We start from the raw sequence: 22,414 nt of genomic DNA, 5'->3' as shown, positions 1-22,414 counted from the left end.
TATATATCGAACTCACTTCTATAAGTAATGGAATTTTTATTGTTTTTATTCTAGTTTGTAAATTCAATTTTTCAGTTTCATCACGTTCAAAGTAAAATTTTTCATTAAAAATTTTTTATTTACTATACTTGGTTTCACATGAAAATATATATTCATTTTTTGCTTTGCTTTGTCAGTGCCGAATCGGTTGGGCCGGTGATGGACATATGTGCGGCCCAGACAGTGATTTAGATGGATGGCCAGATTTTGATCTACGGTGTGATCATCCAAGATGCAAAGCTGTAAGTAACTGATTCATCTGAAATTAATATCTGTCATACAGACAATTAATGGATATTTATATTTTTTATACTTGTATATAATTCATTTATGTATGATTATAACTAACTTGCATGAAATGAACTTATTTTTAAAACATTTTCTTAAAAAACAAACTTTTTAAAAAAAAATAATTTTAATTTTTATTTGTTAATGCTATATATTTTTAAGAAAAATCAGATAATTTTTTTTTTAAAACTGTGCTTTTCGAAGAAAAATCTCAGTTTTTTAAATTACAGAATTTGTGTCTGCGTCTGTATACCGGAAAGCGTATATACTGAAAATAGGGTACTCAATATGAAGCTAAATGTGTACATACAATTGTAAAATAATCACGAAAACTAATTGTATATCTTTATATTTTTAATTCATTTGAAAAATGGAATACATTTTAAAAATTGAATTTTTTCATTTGCTTAGCGGAAGACAGTGTCTTAAATTAAATTATAGACGATTCGGTTTTGTTGAAAATTTTAAAACAAACATGAGTGATAAACAAACAAACATGAACTCATGTTTAAAACAAACATGAGTGAACAAACATGAGTTATGCTTGCTTATAGCTCTAAAATTTGCGCGTTCTGTAATATTTAATTACTTTTTATTCGGTATATCAGGTTATCTGAATGGTCAACGCCATCGTGATAGGCCAACTACATCTTAAGTTAAATATTTCTAAGGTTATCTGACCACATTTTATTTTGTTATGCTTTTAAAACGTGGTACTATAAAACTAAATAATTTAAAATTAATGGTAATTGAAATTTTAAAAAAATTGTACTAAAAAGCAAAAGTAGTTGAAAAATACTACCGATTCATTGAAGAAAAAAGTAAGGAAACGCCAATATTTTAATTGACACCAATGATAATTAATTTTTGAACTAGATACTAAATTAAGTAAAATATGAAATATGTGTTAAAAAGCAAAATTAATGGAAATAAGTGGTACTAATTCGTTTAAAAAAGCGTGAAAAATTAGCAAACTTTGTTGACGTCAATGATGCTTAATTGAATGAATTGGTAATAGGTATTAATTGATATAAATATAGCTATGTACTAAAAAGCAAACCGTAAAAAGACGTCTTACTATTATTTATACCAATGAGGCTTGATTTTGGTTATTAGCACCACTTGCATTATGGTAAATGATGCAGTTTCATAATAGGTACTTAATATATTCATAAATATAGGTACAAAATATTTTATAAGCAAATTTTGTGCCTATTAAAGCTGTATCAATACCCGTGCATTTTTATGATAGAGATTGCGGAAATAGATTTTTTACGGCCTCTTGAAAATACAGAGTACAGAGGAAATTTGATTATGGTAAATTTTGAATATCATGAGCAAAAGCGTTATGCCAGATGATACTGAACACATTTAATCTTTGCTTTGATGGGATGAACAACTAAGTACGTGTTTTGTTTAATCTAACAGCATAATACTACCGGTAATATCAAGGCAAAAACTAATAATAAATACAAAAAAACATTGGAATTTATTTGGATCAGATTTATTATTTGTATTTGTCTTTCAGTTTTGTACAGGATTTTGTAGTGTTGCTCAGTATTTTGATTCTTTTTTCTCCAAGTACAAAGTATGGGTATTTAGCTAATGCTTATGTAAAATATATATTCTATTCAAAAATATTATGTAAAAAATATTTAATAAAAAAACATTTTATTTCCAATAGGTTTTTTATTTGTTCATTTTATATTTATTTTTAAAAATATTCCTCAATTTCGTCGACAAATATTTTTTTAAAAAGTACTTCTTTGGATAAAGAATATTATTTTGAAAAATAAATAAATAAATCTGTGCGAAAGCTATTTTATATATGATTAAAATTATATATATGGAATGAAACTTATTGTATATATGGAATGAAACTTTTTTCCGTCATAAATTAAATTTAAAAAAAAAAAACAAATCAAATTTTAGACTTTTATCAATATTACATCACATTTAGCAATATTTGCATCTTTTATCAAGTATTTTGCAAGCTATAAGTATTTAAATCTTAAAAACAGAGTCATGGTTTTCTATTTTTTTAAAAAAAATTTTTTTTGTTTCTACACATACGTTTTTTATCTTTTATTAGAGCTACAAAGCTAAATAATTTCAAATTTTATGAACATAATACTACAGTATAATATTAGCATTGGCTTGAGGGGTTTAAAATAAAAATAATATAATTTTTCTTTAATAAGAACGTGAATACTTTGTTATTAAAATCATAAATATTTCAATCTTATTATTACTGCATTAATAAATTACAGTACTATAAATTTTTTAGCAACATTACTGCAATATATAATTTCATATTCTTATTAAATTAATTTTTAATGTATTATAGGTACATTATCAATACAGTGCTAGTAGCCTTAGAGATTTAAAATGAAAAAAAAAAGTGTTTATAATAATTAGATTCATATTTTATTATATTGAGAAATTCAAGCCTTATTAATATTACTGGGATAATGAATACAACTTTTACAGTGCTAAATTGTAATAATGTTACAGTTCCTTAAACTGAGCTATAGTAGTATTAGTGTGCAATGCATAACACATTCCAAATAGTCGATGGAGTTAGTTAATGCCAGCGTTGGATTGATACAATAAATCGCATGATTATATTCTAAACGCATTAACCTTATATCTGTAGCGAAATCACCATGTAATTGTACGTACATCACTCACATAGTTTAACGAAAATTATCTGCGAACTAACACCTCCGGTTATCTTAGCAAATTAAAGAGAATCACTAGGTAATTAGGGACGGAAATAGCTGCGCTCTCAATACAATTGAAACAAAGTGTCAAAATAAATTATCATAAAGCATAACGTTTATTTCAATTCATTCGTGTTAACGTTAATTACTATTATTATTATAATTTGAGTTTCAAAGTTAGTGAGATTAATTGTAGAAATGGTAAAATGCATTAATTGGGAATTTTACTATAGTGTTTTTAAAACGAAGTCTCGCTACAGCAAAAGTTTTCCCTGTAACGAAATAATCGGGACGTTAGATTACCCATTCAAAATATTCTCTAGAGGATTGGAAAGCTTGGTTGGTTTGGCGTTGGGCCCATGAGGTCGTGAGTTCGATCCCTTCCTGATGCAAAATGGTGACTGCCAAGTTGAGGTGACAAAGTCTTCTGAGTACCCATAACAAGTCAATACCTGCGTCGAATTCTTGACCATAGATGGCACCACTGGAAAACACGAAGGAACTCACCCCTCTGCCTTAAAATAGGTATAGTATTGACAAGAAGCATGAGACAACAACAACGACAATATTCTCAAGATAACGAAATGATTGTCTTCCTATAACGAATTTTTCAGACAATTATCTATTCAAATTTAGTCATTTTTAGAATTTTTTAGACATTTATCTCCTCTACTTTAGTAATTTTAGGAATTTTTCAGACGTCTATATTTCTATTTACGTCTTTTTAGGAGATTATCAGACAATTATCTTTTCTAATTTTGCTATTTTAAGAATATTTCTGAATTCATTTTTTATACTTCCGTTATTTTTGGAACGCTTTAATCATTCATTTTTCTTTATTATTTTCATCATTTTACAGAATATTTTACACGTTTATCTTTTCAATTTTTCGCTATATTTCGAAATTTTTCCGTTGTTTATTTTTTTAATTTTCGGCTTTTTTTCCGAGTTGTTCTGTCGTTTATTTTTAAAATTTCAATATTTTCAACCTTGTGAAATTGAAAACAATCTTTGCAAACAATTCACTCTCAGTTGTGCCCGTTTCTAGAACCACTCGCCCATTGCTTTCAATAATAATGGATAGTTTTAAAATAAACTATTAGAAGAAAAATAATTCACGTCAAATACTCTTTTATTCTGTGTGCACTGAGAACATGGAAGCTCTCCTCTAAAATGTGATTTTATTAAAATTTAGCATCACAAAATGCAAAACAATGTAAAATCATGTAATTTTTTTTAGCATAATAAAAGTGCATACTTAAACGCATTCTCTAAGTTAATGAATTTTGTTCTTTTTCGGTCATTTTAATCATGGCAATGTGCCCTAATTTTCATAAAAGTTGGTCGCATCAATTAAGCAACCCTCTGCTTATATAACGGTTTTATGATTGTACATTTCGTCAATTACTGGAATTAAAATGTCATTTTAAAAAATATTTATCTTTATGAGCAAAATTTATTTCAGATTCGGGATCCCCACACCCGAATTAGGTAGCATTAAGTATTTGTATAAAGGAAACAAAAAATTTGTTCCTCAGTGTAGTTTGTATTATTCATTTTAATTTAAAAAGCATAATTATGCACTTTTGAACTTAAAGAACAGGCTGAAATTCTGTGGTATTTACTTTTATAAATGTAAAAACGCACTTGCCTAGGTATAAAAATTTTTTCTTTATAGCGAATTTTTCAATTAGAACTAATCGATTTCGTTATAGATAGACTTCACTGTATTTACGTATAATTAAGGTTTTACTTATTTGTACCGCGATTTTAAGAATAAAATCTAAAAGGTTAAGCACTTTATAAAAAAAGCATTCAAAATTGTTCTAGAAAAAATATTTAAATAAAAGATTACTTTAAATAAATTTAAGCTATTAATTACTTAATATTAACAATGCTTGTCCTATTTTTATCTAAATCGCTATTTGTTATTAACTGCTGTTACTAAAACAAAAATATATATTTTAAATTGTAGGTAGCTAGGTATTTTATTTACGTCGATCTAGAACTGCACACAATGGGGTATTGGCGACGATCTGGGGAACATCCCCGAGGATGGTTCAAAGACATGCCATCACAATTTTGATCCTCTCCGGAAGGGATGACTCCTCCGTTTTGGTAGCCTTACAACCTAAGCACGAAGTCGAGCACTTTACGGTAGAGCAGTCTAACGAGGACAGATACTGCGTACCCTCCGCCGCTACGGAGACTGATCAAAGTGGTCGCCCACCCGCTTACTGACCACAGCCATTGATGCTTGACTTCGGTATTTTACTAGGATCGATCTTTACGGTCTTTACGATCAGTCCACTGCCGGGCATTTTAAATTGTAAAGAAAATTGTAAAGCTCAAATATAAAATACGCACATTAAGGGAAGGGGTTTATTATTTGCTAAATTTTAAGGCAAAAATTGAAGAGGGGATGTCAGCAATGCTTGCGTAAAGTACTAAAATCCCCTAATTTTATTTTTTTTTCTTTCTAAAATGCAAAATGAATCTAAGGAAATAAAATGATTAAAAAAATTATATTCGGAAAATGAAAAAACTTTTTTAACGTAAATTTTGTTTTATACAAAGTTACATCTCTTGTTTGAATTTTATCTTAAAATTCTTCAAACAAGTTTATTACAGTTAAAGTCAAATTTAAAGCAAAAAGTAAAGAGATTGTTGCAATTTTCTTACGTAAGCACAAGAGGGGTTAGGAATATTAAAAAAATTTTTTTTGGCAAAAGGGTAGTCCAAAAGTGCCAAAAATATGCATACGTAATACTTGTACACCCCTTAATAAAATCTAAAGGTGGAGATTGCTCTGACTGATTTTGATCAAAGCTTTAGTAACAATAGCTATAAAAAAAAAGAGTGCGTACGCATGTAATGGCTCATAACGTTTTAACATAACGATTATAGTTTCCAACATTAGAATTAAAATAAATGCAAAGTTTGGCACATTAAAGAAAATTTCTAGATTACGATATTAATAGGAAGTGATAATCTATACTTAACAAAAATTACTTAAGCTAACAGTTAAATTGCGTAAATATATGTTAACAAGTTTAAGAATTTTATTTGTTCTTTACGAGTATTAAAACTTTGCGTCGCTGTTAATGAATAGAAAAGAACCATTCGATTTCCCATTTTCCATACTAAAATACAAGTTTACGAACGAAAACATGCACAACTGAATGAGCCGTTTCTCTAATCATTTAAGTAGTGTTTACTTTGCATCGAAAGAAATGGTTTAGAATGTGTTCAAAACTTGTAGCATTAATAGTTAAATATAATGATCTTTATGCTTAAAGGAAAATGGATGTAAATTTAGTAATTGTTCTCTGAGTTTAGTTTTCCTGTTACAAATAATATCCGAAAAATTAATATGCTTAGAAAGGGTGAAAGTAATTGATAAATCTTGTCGATGTCGCATAATACTTTCATGAGTTATTATACACAAATAGGGTAGGCGTCTCAAAACTACGTGATTTCTCCTCTTTCTGAATTTTCCTTTATGTCACCTTGGTTTCTGTACATCTAGGTTTTCTCCCACTGTAGTCAGTTTATTTAGGAAGTTGAATAACAGAAAGCAAGATTTGTCGAAACCATGGTAATGGAAAAGGAGGAAGTGTGGTGAGTGGGGAAATGGTGTAGCCTTAATAAGTCTATTCTATAAACGAAAAATATAGATTAGTCCTGTAGCCGTTTCTAGTAGATAGTAAACGGCAGCGAGAATTTCAATGTTTATTTTTGAGATTTCTCAGTCAACTGTTTCTGTGCTGAAAATATTAAAAAGATTATATTTGAAAATGAAATATAATATTCCAAAAGAGAAATATTTCACACACTATCGATGTCACATTTCCAAGTGCTCACATTGGAGTCATTTTTAAAGAACTGAATATAAAAAATATTTGAATATAAAAATATTTTTTGAAACATTAACACCATAACATTGTTCAGATTTTCAGAAAATGTAATACGGTGTCGAGTTGAATCAGAATAGAGAGATTTTGCATTACATTGTGAATCTTCAGAAACCTTCTATTAGCATCCCGAACCTGTAAACGCTAAGCAAAATATCTCTATTATGGTGCAAATCATTGATTATACTATTCCACGGCTCAATTACAAACAAAGTTAGTTTAATATCTTATTAGGATAGAACATATTACGTTTCAAGTTACCAATGTTACACTTGGAAACAATTGTAAACAATTGATGATACGAAATACTAATACACGACTACGAGAAATACACTGCTATCTAATAGATATTACTTTGGATTGAGAGCACTTTAAACCGAACTACTCAAGTAGGAGAAAAAATTAAAACCATATCAGACCTTAATAAAACCATTAAGACCTAATGAAAGCGAGTGTTGGATAATGCAAAGTTGAAAGGAAAATGGATTACTTATACGGATCTGAGGAAGAATTTTCAGAGCTAAAACAAAAAGTAATGTATGGATGATACGAGACAACTTTGAATCATACTGTGGGTAAAGGCTAACGACAATGTCAACCGTCATCTATCAAAAGATACCTCAACATAGAATTGGGTTTACATGCATTATATACTAGTGAATGGAAATTGCATTGTTGTAGCGACGCTACATTACTCATCTGCCAGACTTTTAACTGTGATAGATTTCGAGGAATGGATACCACTAGTTGATTCATTGTCATTTTGCGAGAGGCTAAGAGAGCTGTATTAAGATCAACAGACTTTGAGTGCTGATTGTTAGAGCTGTATTAAGATCATGTTCGTGGGCGGGGTCTTTTCGGTGTTGCTATTAGCAGTCGAGTGTAACAGGCCTCCGTTGCGTGTGATCGAAACTGCGAAGCAACAGCGTGAGGAGGACAACGTCGCAGTCACAAATAACAAGACAACTGTTCACTGTTGACCATCCATCAAATTAGGTGTGTTCAAATCTAAGTGGTCGTTCCAGTCGAGGTAGGCGTGTTCAGATTACATCCGAAATGTTTGTGAAGGCAACCGACAATGTCAATTGTTATCTATCAAAGGGTCCCTCAAGATCGAATCGAGTTAACACGTCTTATATATTAGTGAATGGGAATTGAATAGTTGTAGTGGTAGCGAAACTACACTGTCACTGATTCTGAGATTCAAATAGAGTGAAGTTTATTTTTAAAATCAAGCAGAGGAGATGGTTTGATCGCATCTATAGGACATGGCACGAGAATCCATTTTAAAAAAATGACCATACGTGAGCTAAAAAAAAAGAGGAGAGGCAGATCCCCTACTAAATGGACAAATTGTGGGAAAAGGGGCTGGCGTACGATAGACAATAGATTTAAGAGCTCAAAAAGGCCTTTACACTCGTAATCTTGGATTCTTTATTTTCGCTTTCTTGATGTTTTTTGCGCTTAACAAACTTTTGCACTTCTATGGATTTTTCCTCAAAACTTTGAAGCAATAAAAAAAAACGAGTTATGGTTTTGAATAAGTAATTTCAAACTACAAATTTGTCAAGTTTTAGATACATTTAAAATTTGATTTTATTACATTTTAAACTGAGAGAAATTCATTTGGAGTATTTTCTAAAAAAAATTCTTATACAGTAAATTGTTCAAACACATAATCTGTTACCGTTGTATACTGGTGGCAAAGCATGTGCCCCACTAAAAAAACTAATGTTAGATCATTGTCCCAGGATTTAATTGCGAGAAGTGAATCCAGATTTTAAAGAAACTTATTTTTAATATTATCAATGGTAAAAAAATTTTTCTCGAAAGAAAAGGTTTTAGAAATAAGTCTTGAAAGAGTTAAGATACTGTCATACCTGGAAATTGGCTATAGTGCTGGTAGAAGGAGAGAAGAAGGTATCGATATAGTTTAATAATAACGAAATAAAATTTTCTGAGATTATATGAATTAGTTTTTGAAAAGAAAGCAAGCGGGAAGTTTGTTGATGGCACCTTTTACTGGATTCTACCTCTTGAAAACTGTTGAAGTAATTTAGTTAAAAATGCCTTTATATATATGCTAATTTGTTTTATAGAATTCTTTACGATCTCAAAAAAAAAAGATTCTCCTAAAATATTAAACTTTAAATTTTTAAAGTAATGCAAACTTAGTTGGTGAATATACTAGTACTTTAAGTTAACATGACAATATTCAAAATAAATATTTTAATTCAATAAATTTGGATTAAAATATCGCTCAAAATGCTAACAAACGCTATTTATTTGTCGAAGCTATATTAAAATTCCTTTGAACTTGAGTATTTGGTGATTGAATAAATATTATAGTAATAGTTAACTATTTCAATTTACTTTTTCCAATTTGAAAAATTATTTTAATATTTTAGTAAGTTTCATATTTTACTGATGGCGCAGCTCCGTTAAAATTAAAGTTTTTCTACTGCTCAGTTTTGCTCAGAAAGTTTTTTATTATTACAATTTCTTATTACTTTAAAAATGAATTTAGAAAATCAGAAACAACGGTTCACTTATTTAAAAAAAATTTCGTTTTAGTATAATTTGTAATCTTGCTTATTATGTTGGTTTTCGTAATGATTTTTTCAAAATTCTAGATTAGAAAAACATAAGAGACTAGGAGGCTCCGCCTCGCCTCATTTACCTACCCCTATAATTGCTTTTTTTTATTTTTGTTAAACGTCAATATTTTCCATTAAACACATCATTTTACCATTAGAATATACAAGTATTGTAGGTTATTTTTTAATAGGTTAATTGTTACGAAATAGACGAAAGAAATTTTAAAAATTTCGAGATTTTTAAAATAATTATCTGTACTTGAGAAAACTTTTAACCTAAGAAACGCAGATTGTATGCCTCAATAAGTATAAATAAGTAAGATGTTATTATATTCATTGACGAGATTTAATAGCTCAAATAGGCAACGTTTTTGATTTCTCTTTATTAAGTATTTTTATGTCTAAAAATTTTAATATAAATTTTAAGATCGTATCCGACAACATGCAACCTCTCTCATCTCATTTTTTCAACAATTTTTGATTGAAATAAACTCGAAAGCGAGCATATACAATAAAGTAATAAAGATCTCGTGAGAGAAAATAAATTTTCTGCAACAATGGATAAATAATCAATTTTAAAGCTAAAAAGTTGAAAAAATAATGAAAAATTCGTGATAATTTCGAGCGAATTAATAATTTTTTTTAACAAAATTTGCGTTTGGTTTATACATAAAAAGGGCTCTTTCAGCAAGTTCAATTTCAATTCTGTAGTTGTGTTTCAACAGGCTAGAGATCGACAAAACATGGTATTTTTTCCCCCACGCTTTTGGCAGTAAATAATTCGCAGACTAGCTGTCGAAATTTTTTTTGTCATTCCGTATTCCCAAAAACATTTTCTACCTTTGAAATTTAAAGTTTATAAATGTGATAGATTTTTTGTGCATGTGATGCCACAATAGGCATTACATATTTCCTAACTTTTAATTTTTTTTTTAATTTCTTACACGTATTTTTTTAGTCATTCTTAACCGAATTTTAATTAAATAAAATCAATTATTTAGTTTTTATTGAAATTTATAAAAAGCGAATATAAAATATGTCATTCTTTTCTTATCTATCAATGCAACGGCTAACTTTTTATTACAATACTAATGTAAGACTCATTAATTCACTGTCGCGACTAATCGAAAACAAAAATCTATTTATAACTCTTTATTCCTCATTTCTTACCACATATATGTTTCAGTTACATACTAATTCTCTCAGTTTTTTTGGCGATTCGTGATCGCCAAGGTATTTTTAAATGTAATATTGATTAAGGGGGTTGGCTTTATTTTTGGCTACGTTCTATTTCAATAAATCGCCAACTATGGATCTCTTCCTATGCTCCTAACTGTCAGTTGGGAACAATTCATTCACTTTCCATTTTTTGGAGACTGGGTTGGGCCTCCCTGTCCCAACTGTTGAATATCAATCTTAACAGGAATTCTCGATATGAAGAGAATGATTTTTCTTGATCCCTTTAAGAGTTTTTTCTTCATATTTTGAATTATGGCCATGTTCTATACTTAATAAATCAATTTTTCTTAAGCAATTTTATTCATTTCTCTGAGATAATTATCATTGCATTGCATCCAAATTAAGATGAATCTGTAACGGCCAAGAGTCAATGATGATACCTGAACTACCACTAAATATTTGGAATGATGATCACCGCCTCCATAGTGTAGAAACGCAAAATGTTCCGTAAAACAAACAAAAAACTGAAAAAAAATCACCAAAAATTGTATTAACTTTCGAAGAGATTGGAATTATGAAAAAAAAAAACTATGTGTTAAGTTCATAAATAAATATGGTTCTTCCATCATGCCGAATTTAAACGTTGTAAGTTGCAGTCCTGCGGCCTGTACATCGGCCCGCATGATATTTTCCCCTATAACGGTTAATAATTCTGGAATTAATTATGAAATGTTTAATTTTTTATCCCATTATGTATTATAATTTGCAATTATTAAATAAAGGATGATAGTAATAAGTAATAAATTGATGATTTCAATAAAGTTAACATGAAGGTACTGTGTTGCATAACATCATGAAATTTCACACCATTCACTGTTTAGTCTTTAAAACTGAAGTATTCATAATTTAGGACAACTGCCCGATGACTCCCAACAGTGGACAGGAGGACGCTGACAGCGACGGATTGGGAGATGCATGTGATGACGACGCTGACAACGATGGTGTGCCCAATAACCCGGTAAGAGATCTATTTTAGAAACGTATTACTATACATTTCACATGTAAGGTAATGTATAACCAAATGCAACCTAAAACTGTCTTTTAAGATTCTTATTCATGAATCGTAGTTTTGTCATTCGATTTGTGCGCAAAATGGATGAATGGATGCATTAAAACAATTTCAATTTTATCAACAGGAGTTCTATTTTGAACTCGTGGTTCGAAAAGTTTCTTCTAACCACATTATATCCAACCATGTGCAAATAAATATTTTTACATAATTCATTACTCAAAAAATTAATTAAGTAATATTTTAAAAATTCAAGTAAATAATTTTTGAGTAATATTTGAGTTTTTCTTTTGCGCAAAACTGCATAAACGAACATCAAAGGAAATATCTGTTTTAACTTTAGTACGGTGCAGTACACTTTATTCTCATTGTAAATGAAATAGGCGTCTATAGGTTGCGGGATATCCCTTGCCATTGTAAAAAGAATAGGCTTCTAAAAGTTTCGAGATATCCCTTCCCATTTTAAATGGAATAGGCGTCTAAAGGTTGACATATCCCTTCCCATTGTAAAATAGGAGTCTAAATGTTATGCGATGTCCTTTCTGAAACATACTGCTGATGGGAAAAAGTGAAATTAGTCGAAACCATGGTAACGGAGATTGGAAGAATGGGGAGAGTGAGGAAACCACGTGAACTTGAGAAACATTTTCTTATTATTAAGAGTATAGCATTTCTAAAGAGAATTATAATAAATGATTTTTTTTTCAGTCATTGGATAATTGTCCATTAACCCACAACCCAAAGCAGGAAGATACAGACGTGGACGGACCAGACAGGAGAGGGGATGCTTGCGACAACTGTCCAAAGATTCCAAATCCGGATCAAACGGATTCTGATGGCGACGGTATTGGAGATGCATGCGATCCAGATTCTGATCAAGATGGTAAATTTATATATCCTGAGGGATAACTGAATAATTCGGCTCTTTGCAAACAGCCGCTGTCATTCCAATTAGTCAACCAAGCTAATTTTAAAATTCTCTAATCAACTTGAAATTCCTTATGCTTATTACAAAGAGTCGTTCATACCTCTATGTAAATTACAAAATACATCATTGCTTACTCAATTAGCTTGATCAGGTAGTTTGCAATAAGCTCAGAATCTTGAAGGCTTATTGTGAATATCTTTATTAAACGTGTAAATAATGAAAGACTGTAAACCAAAGCAAGTTCAGTCTAATTGAGAAATTCATAATACATTTCCTAATTAGCTTAAATACAGATAGGCTGATTCTAGTTAGTCTAAAACAAAAGACTGATTAGAAAATACTACAACTTTTCCAACTACCCTGACGTCGTGCAATACAGCTAGCGTTATTTGCAACGCTCCGGATTTTACAATAAGCTAACAGCATATAGATCAATTGTAAAGTCTCATACACTGCAAATGTTATTGAAAAGATTCCAATGAGCTTGTCAATGAGTCTAGACTTATTAAAAAACCTCCAAATAGAAATATTTAATAAATTTAGACACTAAAGTAATATTTCACTTCACTTTTCTTTATTTAACATCAGCTTAAAAGGTTTTCGTAGCTTCAATATTGGTTGTGGATATTTTTACCCATTGGCAAAATGGTTCTTGTTTTGAGTTTGATGGCGTCATCACACTTTTCAACTGTGTTCAAGAGTAATAGTAAGCAGTGCTCATGGGTTGCTATGGCAACCGCTGCTGTTTGATAATTTTTTAGAATTCTTTTTTTCACTTTTAATTTTGTTATGCATTAAGTTGCTGAGTTTATTTATGAGATATGGGACCAGAGAGATCCCATGAAGCTTCTTGAGCTGTGAATAAAAGAGAATTTCATCATTTTAGTAATATATTTGTTTTTATTGTTTTAATTAAGAATCAGAAATTCTAACCTACAGTTTAAACTGGATCGTTTTCAATACTAATTCAGGTGAATATCAGACACAAAACGAGGTTTCCAAACTGATTGACACGGTCCCAAAGGTTAGAGTTGAAGCAGGAAAAAAAGTGAAGCCAAGGCCTAAACTTACCGAGGCTGAAAAAGCTAAAGCCAAAGAACGTAGACGGGAGAAAATGAAAAAATTAGACAACAATCATTGTGCCAATGGGTAACCTGTGATCTACTTTTGGCGATCACATTTTTTTAGATATCTTTTCAGTCGGAATATATTCTTAAGCTCCCATAGTTGACTTATAATGATATACACTTAAATTATTACATTTGAAATTTAAAAAAAAACTGATTTGAACATAAAGCCTCATAGCACAAGTGCTAAAATCAACAAAACTGTCTCAAATTTAAATGACATTACGCCCGTAAAAAGCAAAATGAAACAATGAAAAAGCAACTGCCTCACATAATAATATGAGACCCTTAAAAAGCAAAATGATACAATAAAATTTGCCTCAAATTTAAATGATATTACGCCCTTAAGAAACGAAATGAAACAATGAAAAACTGCCTCAAATTTAAATTAATTTAAATGATATTTTTTTAATTATGTGCAATTAATTCAAATGAATCTGACAACATGCGTTCTGAAATTATTTCCTTAAATTGGTACAGCATAAATGTTAGGCATAAAAATATAATAAATATGTATATTCAATCAAATTTACTCTTTTTCATTTTCCATTGCTTTATTAATAAAAATAATGCACGTACTTTTCTTTATCTAGATTTATTTACTCGTTAATTTTTATGGACTAGTTAATTTAATCCTCTTAAAATCTACTTGAGTTAGTTGCACATTAAGTTTTCTGCTAAATATAATTTGATTAATACATTCTATAGAAAAAAATCCAATATTCTTTAATACCTTTAAAAACTTGATATATAATGTGATTGATGATAAATTTTATAATATTAACAAACAGAACACAACTTCCTAATGAACAAGTTTCCCTTAAAAATCATAATTTACACTTTTTTTACTTCTTTTTGAAATCATTTTGCAAATTCTTATAATTTCGAAATTTAATTACTATTGAATCTTAAACTATATGCGAGAAAATATGTTTTATATTGCATTTATTCCTACGCTGTATTTGGGGTAGAAAAAAGGAAAATTAAAAATCAGTTTTAATATAACTTCATCCTTTTAAAACAGTGGCATTAGTTTTTAGCTCCTTAATTTCATTAGTGAACTGAAAACTGAAATAACATCTCTGCTTTAAAAGAGCAAAGCTGACTTCTGGCTAATTTTTTACAATCATAGAATTTATAATCAATATTCAGCAACCAGACATAGTAACGTCATCAAATCGAGCTTAATAAGTGTCTTCAGCACTATTTAGATCAGAGAATAATAAATCCCCTAATTTATTAACCTTCAACAAATCAAGTAGCATTGAAAACCGATAATTTTTAAGTTTCTTGGTGTACATTCTTCTTTCGTTTTTTTTAGTCAGACATAGTTTATGGCAGTGCTTTATCAGATTACGAGGAGAAAAAATGTATTTTTAGTTTCCTGCTGTGGACAAAACTTTGAGTCGTGACGGCTCAGTGGCAAATACACTTAATTATCATTTTGAAGGTCCTAGGTTTGATAACCGGCGGCTTGAAAACTACAAGCTTCAGACCAATGAATACCATCTTGTACGGGCAGGAAAGTCGGCCAGTGTGCAATACTGATCACTTCATGCCATTGGACACGAAACTATTACCGTCACGACCCCTTGACTCTTAATAGGCTGTTGCAGGGAAGGTTTTTTTTTTTTGTTTTTTGGTTGCATTAAACGCTACATATTTTATTAAGTTGATTTGAGTTCTACTTTGGACTTCTAATGTGAGACCAATTTAAAATGCGTATACTCGCACTATTTCATAAATTAGCAATTAGCTCTTTTATTACTAATAAAATATCTGTGGTCTGAAACAAAGTACCGTTAAAAATCCACCATTTTCATTGGTATATTATAATACTTCAGATTTTATGCGACAAATCATGCATCAAATTGAAAGTTAAGTAACCCAATTTCAGTTACAAATTTTCACCACAAGCAAGCACATTATTCCCATACAAAAAAGAAAAAAAGCTGGTAAATGCTAATAATATTGATTAATAATAATTGGTTAATTAGTTAATACTTTCGATAACAATTACGGAGTCATGGACGCAATAGTACATTCAGTATTGTGTTTCAACTTTGTCAAACCATTAAGTAGCACAGTAACAAAAATTTGAGGGCTTTAAGTTGAATCGGCGGATGTTTTGCCTCCTAGGAATAGCTATTAAACTTTATTGTGTACGAAGAACTGCAAGCTGAGAAATAATGCAGTGCTCGTGCATAATTCCCAACTGTAGGGCCGGGATAGCCTGGTTGGTAGGGCACTGGGCCTATGTCCAAGAGAGCGTGGTTTCGATCCTCGTTGGCCGAAAGCTCCCCGTGTAGTAAATAGTGTCTGGTGCACGTTAAATCTGTCGAGTAACAAAGTCCTCCATGTTCCCATAACCAATCTTACCTCTGGGTGTACTGATCCAGGAGTTTCCTTGTCTTCTGGATTGGTTCAAAATTTCATAGCTACGGAGTTGAACATTAGTAGTAGTAAGCCAAAAATTGGGTCGGCTGTGCAGCGACAGTTATAAAATAAAATAAAATTCATAATTGGAATGTGAGGACATCCATTTAATCATTTTCATGTAATCATTTTCGATGGAATTTCATGTATACTTCTTGGGATATCAATTAACCCTTTATTCACCAAGCCGAGTTAAATTCAAGAGTAACTCGGGGATCGGAATATCCACGGTTCAGAGTTACTCTCGGATTAACAGTCGCTTTTTATTCTCCAACCGTTTTCAACAGAGGATTTCACAACTCGAGTTTAACTCTTGCAGGAAATATAACGAGGCCTTTAATTGGGCAATGTAAAACCATGTGACTTTGTATATAATATAAAAACGTGCATCGTGCATAAACAAATTAGCGTGAGTATCGCTAATTTAAGTGGAGAGGTTTTAAGAAACGATATCTTTCAAAAAAGTCTATTTCATCTAACTCTTCTTTGGTCATTATTTCTGATAGTTGGGACATATCTTTCCCTTCTTTCAACAGTTTCAAGAAATTCAAGATCTTCAAGCTCAAACGCAGCGATAGAATCCTCCATCTTTTTTGTTTACAAGCTCCTCGTCAATAGGTTACCCTCCGATAACACGGCAGAAACGGAGGGTTACCCGGAGAGTCACAACTGTTGATGAAATCTGCGAGTTTGGCGAAATTTCGGCTGGAGAATAACGTTTCGCACTAAACTCGTGATTTTACTCTTACTCATAGATTACCCGGAGGTAATCTGTGTTGGTGAATACGGACGTTACAGATGTCTTTAAATCTTTTATTAACTAACTAGGAGGCTTCGCAACCTGCTCGCTGGCGCTCACCAACCCCCGGAACTGCTTTCGCAGTTCATTTCTGATTGCTTCGCAATCCGATGCTAGCTTTTCTCGCTCATTGGATAAGCTCTTAACGTCTAGCTTTCGTATACTTTTTTGAACATGGAAATTCCGAAAACTTTTCACTGTAGAAAATTCTAAATCTATGCATTTCAATATTAATTCGAAATTGCAAACAGTTCACATATTTTTCTCAATCACACTATTCTAAATTTCAGTTGTTGAGAAAAGTGACTGTTGTTAGTTTTGTTTTAAAGACTTTCCCACCAGAGGGCTAAAACCATGTGTTGTAAAACAATATGAAATAGTACTGAACGCCGGATGTAAAGCATCGGCTTCGATGAAGATAATTTTGTGAGAATTNACAGATGTCTTTAAATCTTTTATCAACTAGTTTTTTGGAGCAACAATACAGCTTAATTAAATATCTAGGTTTTCCGGATCCTAAGGACAATTGTCCCCGTGTGACCAATCCAGATCAGAGAGATAGTGATGGTGATGGACTAGGTGACGTGTGTGACAACTGTCCTTACGTTTCCAACCCTAGTCAAGTAAGTACATCTAATGAAACTTTATTTATCTACTATTTATTTATTTCGTTTATTAATGGAATATAGTTTCAGTTTCGATTTAATAAATTCGATTTTTTAAAAGTAATTGATATTAATTTCTTTCAGACTGATTTGGATCGAGATTTAGTTGGTGACGCATGTGATAATAATCTTGATAAGTGAGTATTATAACTTCTAGTTTTTTATGAAGCAAACTGCAGAAACCTTTAGAATTCATCAATATTTCTATGTTTGCATATTATCCAATGTTTATTTGTAGGTTCAAATAATTGCATTTGAAATGATGTGTAGAATCTATAAATAATACAGACATTTCCATGCAACAGAATATAAAATTTTTCTTCAAATAATTGTTTTTATTATAGAAAAACCGATACATGTTTACACATAGTTAAAGAATTAATTTTGAGTCTACATGGTAAGGTACTATGAACTATTCAAAGTTGTTCAAATATTTTTTTAATAGCTATAATGACTCTGTAAAAAAAATCATCAGATCTCAGAATCTCAGATCTAAAAATACTCAGATCTTAAACCTAAAAAGCTAGCTTCGTAATCGTTGAATGCGGAAATAATTCGAGGAAAATATGTTTCTTTTTTAAAAAAAAGTTGTGGTTTCGGTCTAGAATGAATACAGACACATGATTGCTGAAAGAAGAAATAATCTGAAATTTCTTTTTTAGCGCTTAGTTTTCTATTTTTAATTTTTCCCCCTCTTGCACATCGAAGATATAAAAAAAAAACTGTCATTTTCTGCCATAAAAATAAAATTTACAAAATTTAACGATAGATTTTTTTTAATCCAATAATAAGACCGAAACACGGATTTACGATCGTATTGAGTGCGTTGAAAAGTGATTACGAAAACGCATGATTCGAGATTTCCATGAAATATCATACTAACTGAAATACTAAATTTACTAAATGAAAATGTAAAGATAGAAAGAAATTTTTTCTCTCTAATAATAAGATCGAAGCACGGATTTACGATGATATTGAGTGCGTTGAAAAGTGATTACGAAAATATGTGATTCGAGATTTCCATGTAATATCATATTAACTAAAATACTAAATTTACTAAATGTAAAGAGAGAAATTTTTTCTTTCCAATTATAAGATCTAAACACGGATTTATGATTGTATTGAGTGCGTTAAAAAGTGATTACAAAAATGAGTGTTTCGAGAAAAATATCATACTAAAAATTAATTCGATCTAATTGTAACCAAATAAAAAAGAGGACAAATAAATGGCATTGATTAAATAATTCTTAGTGATAGTTAAATATTACTCTCTTATGTGAATAATTTTGTTCTCTGAATTTGCATACACTGAATCGAATGTGATAGAATATGAATCAGTAAGACTAATAATTTCCCAGTTAAAAGGATTTCATTCACAGATTAGTTCAAGAAAATATTTATACTCATTTTACACAGAATCTTTATAACTTCGAAATTATTCGATATATCGATGAGTTTTTTCAGTCTCCTTCGATTCAGCGTAAAAAAGTGATTACGATACAATACCTCACTTGTCTAGATAACAATGTATAAGTTTGGAATAAATTTTAAGACCATATGACCTATTGAAATGCATTGTTGTTTAAGTCTAATTCAAAAATAATTATATTTCATGGTTTTTCATTTATCAGTGATTTCGATGGTATCCAGAATAATGTAGATAACTGTCCAGACATTCCAAATAGTGACCAACTTGATACAGATGGCGATGGAAAAGGTTAGTTTTTAGTATTACGTTGTTTCAACGGTTATTTATAGGATCAAAAAACTTTAAATATTCCAAAACAGTATTGAAATAAAAAGTTTTATAACCTTTATAATTAACTATGTGTTAATAAACACAAGACACTTAACTTTTTAAGGTGATGTTTGTGATAATGATAAAGACAACGATGGTTGGCCAGATAGCGATGATAACTGTCCGTTGGTACCAAACCCTGATCAAAAGGATACAAATCGTAAGTATTACAATTTGTATGAATATCAAGGGGGAAGAACAGTTTATGTCCTTAAAAACTGATTTTGAAGAGTGAAAAAACGAATTTTCGCGAGGACAGAAAACACTGTCCATCATCACCGTGTAATAACTCTCGGGGAGACCCTATTTTACTCGTTATTTGTTTAAGTGCAACAGATGTCGATCCTGTCGTAATTTTCGTAAAAAATTGAACATAAACTGTTCTTTTCAATTGATTTTTGTATTTAATGGATAAATCTTCCCACTTATCTAGATTAGAGATATTAATCAAGTTATGATAAATTATTCTTAAATCTTTAAACATCTATTGAAAGGAAAATCAGTATAATCAATTTTAGCCGCAAAAATGTACTTAAATTATATTTCACTGATATATATCTTCACAACTAAACGTATGTTAGAATTTTTAATAATATATAGTGAATTAAACGACTTAATTATGTAATATATTTTAAATTCTAATTTTGTAGGTAAACAAATTAGGCAACGATGCTATTAAAACCTTATTGATACGGTATATAAATGAAAGAGTTAAAAATTTAAAAATTAAATAAATGGTCATCTTTACAGGGTGGTTGAAAACGGTCAAGTATCTCATGAAATATACATCGGATCAAAAAAGCGAAAACAAACGCATTCAATATTTATTTTAAATCTATCCAATGATACGATACTAAGTTGTTGGAAGATCGAGAAATCATAAATATGAATTCCTCTTTTTTTACATTGCAGATTGGGATTCTCCAGAAGAATGTAACCCTATGTGATAATAGGTTTATACGTTTTGCTTTGTAGATGGCGCTGTAATCGAGAAAACTAAAATAGGGTACAAATTGTTTAAAATGGTGGTGTCTCGAAAATAAAACAATTAGATTGAAAATAAAACAAAAATATTTCAGTATTTCTTTTTTTTTTCGAAATGAAAATTTTTAAAAAAGAACTGTAAACATTTTCAATTACATGGTAATTCTTTTCGACAAAAAAATTGCAACATATCTACTTTTATGTTCTAAAAATGGTTCACGAGAAACAGCCATTTTAAGCAATTTATATTCTATTTTAAATTTTTGGGTACAGTACCGTTTTGAAGCAAAATGCATACAACTACGCGCCAAATAGGGTTACTGTTTTCTGGAGAATCCGAATCTGCAATACAGAATTGGAATTCATATTCAAAATTTCAATGTTGTCCCACCTCTTCCCCATTGGGGGGGGGGGGNTTGGGGGGGGGGGGTATTGACTGCGTCTTCTTTCACTTGGTTGATCCGATTTGTATTTCATTACATACTTGACCGTTTCCAACGTTTTTTAAGCCCTATATGTAATCAGAAAACATCTCTGTAACAGCTTCTAAAACATCCAAAAATATTTTTAAAAATATTTATGAAATTTTTTAGATACATAAATGAAGGGATTTAAAAGCTGCTATAACAAAACAGGAATTTTAAATTTAGAAACAAAGTCGTTCCCGAAAATTTTTGAATGTCTCATAATTATCGCCTTTAATATATGTCTTCATAATAATTGTGTAAAATGAAATCGTAAAAAAGGGTACATATACTAAACTAATACATAATATTAAATTATTTTGATAAATATCTACTTATTAAATTAATATTTAAGCCACAATTACGTTATTAAAACTTAAACAATTACTATTAGGGAAACGAGACTCAAAGCGCGGGAGCCTGTTTTATTGCTAGCGGAAACAATCATCAGTTTAAGGGTGGTTATTAGAAATACCTCTAAGGTACATAGAGGATTTAAACTAATTCCGGTGTTTTTTTATCCCACCTTGTCGCTATTGATTCGACATAGTTCAATAACGTCCCCATTTCTTCAACGCTTAAATAATAAGTTTCAGCTTTATTTTTGACAAGAAATTTAAAAAAAATGCATTAAAGGCAATGGTTACGGGCCAACCTGCAAATTTAAAAAAGTGTTTCACTTAATTAGTTTCTGAGATGGTTTGTGAAGTTAGGTGCTAAGGTGAAAAAATGTACAGAAGAGCACAGATTTAAAAGATTGTCCAATTATCCGGATGCTTCAAAGGACATTAGTTTTTTAAACCATCTTCAAAACGAAATCAAGAAAATGTATTTTATTTTTTTATTTTCAGAATATTTGAAAGGGGTTGAGAAATGGCCTCGTCCGTCTGTGACTTTCAAAAGAACCACGCGTTCTTTCCGCCTTGTTTCAAGGTGGGTGACAAATAATTTCTAATAAGGGAACAGGTTTCTAGTCAAACTTTTTAAAAAAATTAAACCTTTTAAACACTCTATTTGCTATATGTTATAATTGGCACCACTGCAATTGCCAATTATAAGTCTGTAAAAAGTGCGGAGGAAAGTTAGTTAAAAAAATTCTCGTAGCCGCTTTTAAAAGTTGTTCATCTATCAGGATTTTTCGTTATTTGAATCGAGGTTGATCTCTATTTATCCGGATAATCGGAGCTATATTGTTCAACCTTGTTTTCATATTTTATTCACGAACGGAGTACGTGATGCTTGTAGGTTTGCCATTTGCAATATGCTATAATAGGCACTACTATAATTGCCAATTATAAGACTGGAAAAACTGGGAAGAAAAGTTAGTTAAAAACATTCTCATAGCCGTTTTTTAAAGTGGTCCATCTATCAGGATTTTTCATTATACAGATCGAGGTTGATCTC

General features: G+C 30.4%; 1 protein-coding gene across 1 annotated transcript in view; it reads left to right on the top strand.

Moving 5' to 3' along the window:
• The window catches only part of LOC107456330 (cartilage oligomeric matrix protein), a gene marked incomplete in the record, with an annotated part of 101,468 nt that overhangs the window by 51,496 nt on the left and 27,558 nt on the right, over positions 1-22,414 (top strand). The window contains 7 exon segments of the mRNA XM_043054677.2: positions 177-281; positions 11,651-11,758; positions 12,518-12,692; positions 17,604-17,722; positions 17,849-17,901; positions 19,396-19,481; positions 19,627-19,722. Of these exon segments, the coding sequence (XP_042910611.1) occupies positions 177-281; positions 11,651-11,758; positions 12,518-12,692; positions 17,604-17,722; positions 17,849-17,901; positions 19,396-19,481; positions 19,627-19,722 (742 nt within the window).

Source organism: Parasteatoda tepidariorum, chromosome 7, assembly GCF_043381705.1.
Source record: "Parasteatoda tepidariorum isolate YZ-2023 chromosome 7, CAS_Ptep_4.0, whole genome shotgun sequence".
Classification (NCBI taxonomy): domain Eukaryota; kingdom Metazoa; phylum Arthropoda; class Arachnida; order Araneae; family Theridiidae; genus Parasteatoda; species Parasteatoda tepidariorum.
This window is presented reverse-complemented; position numbering and strand designations above follow the sequence as displayed.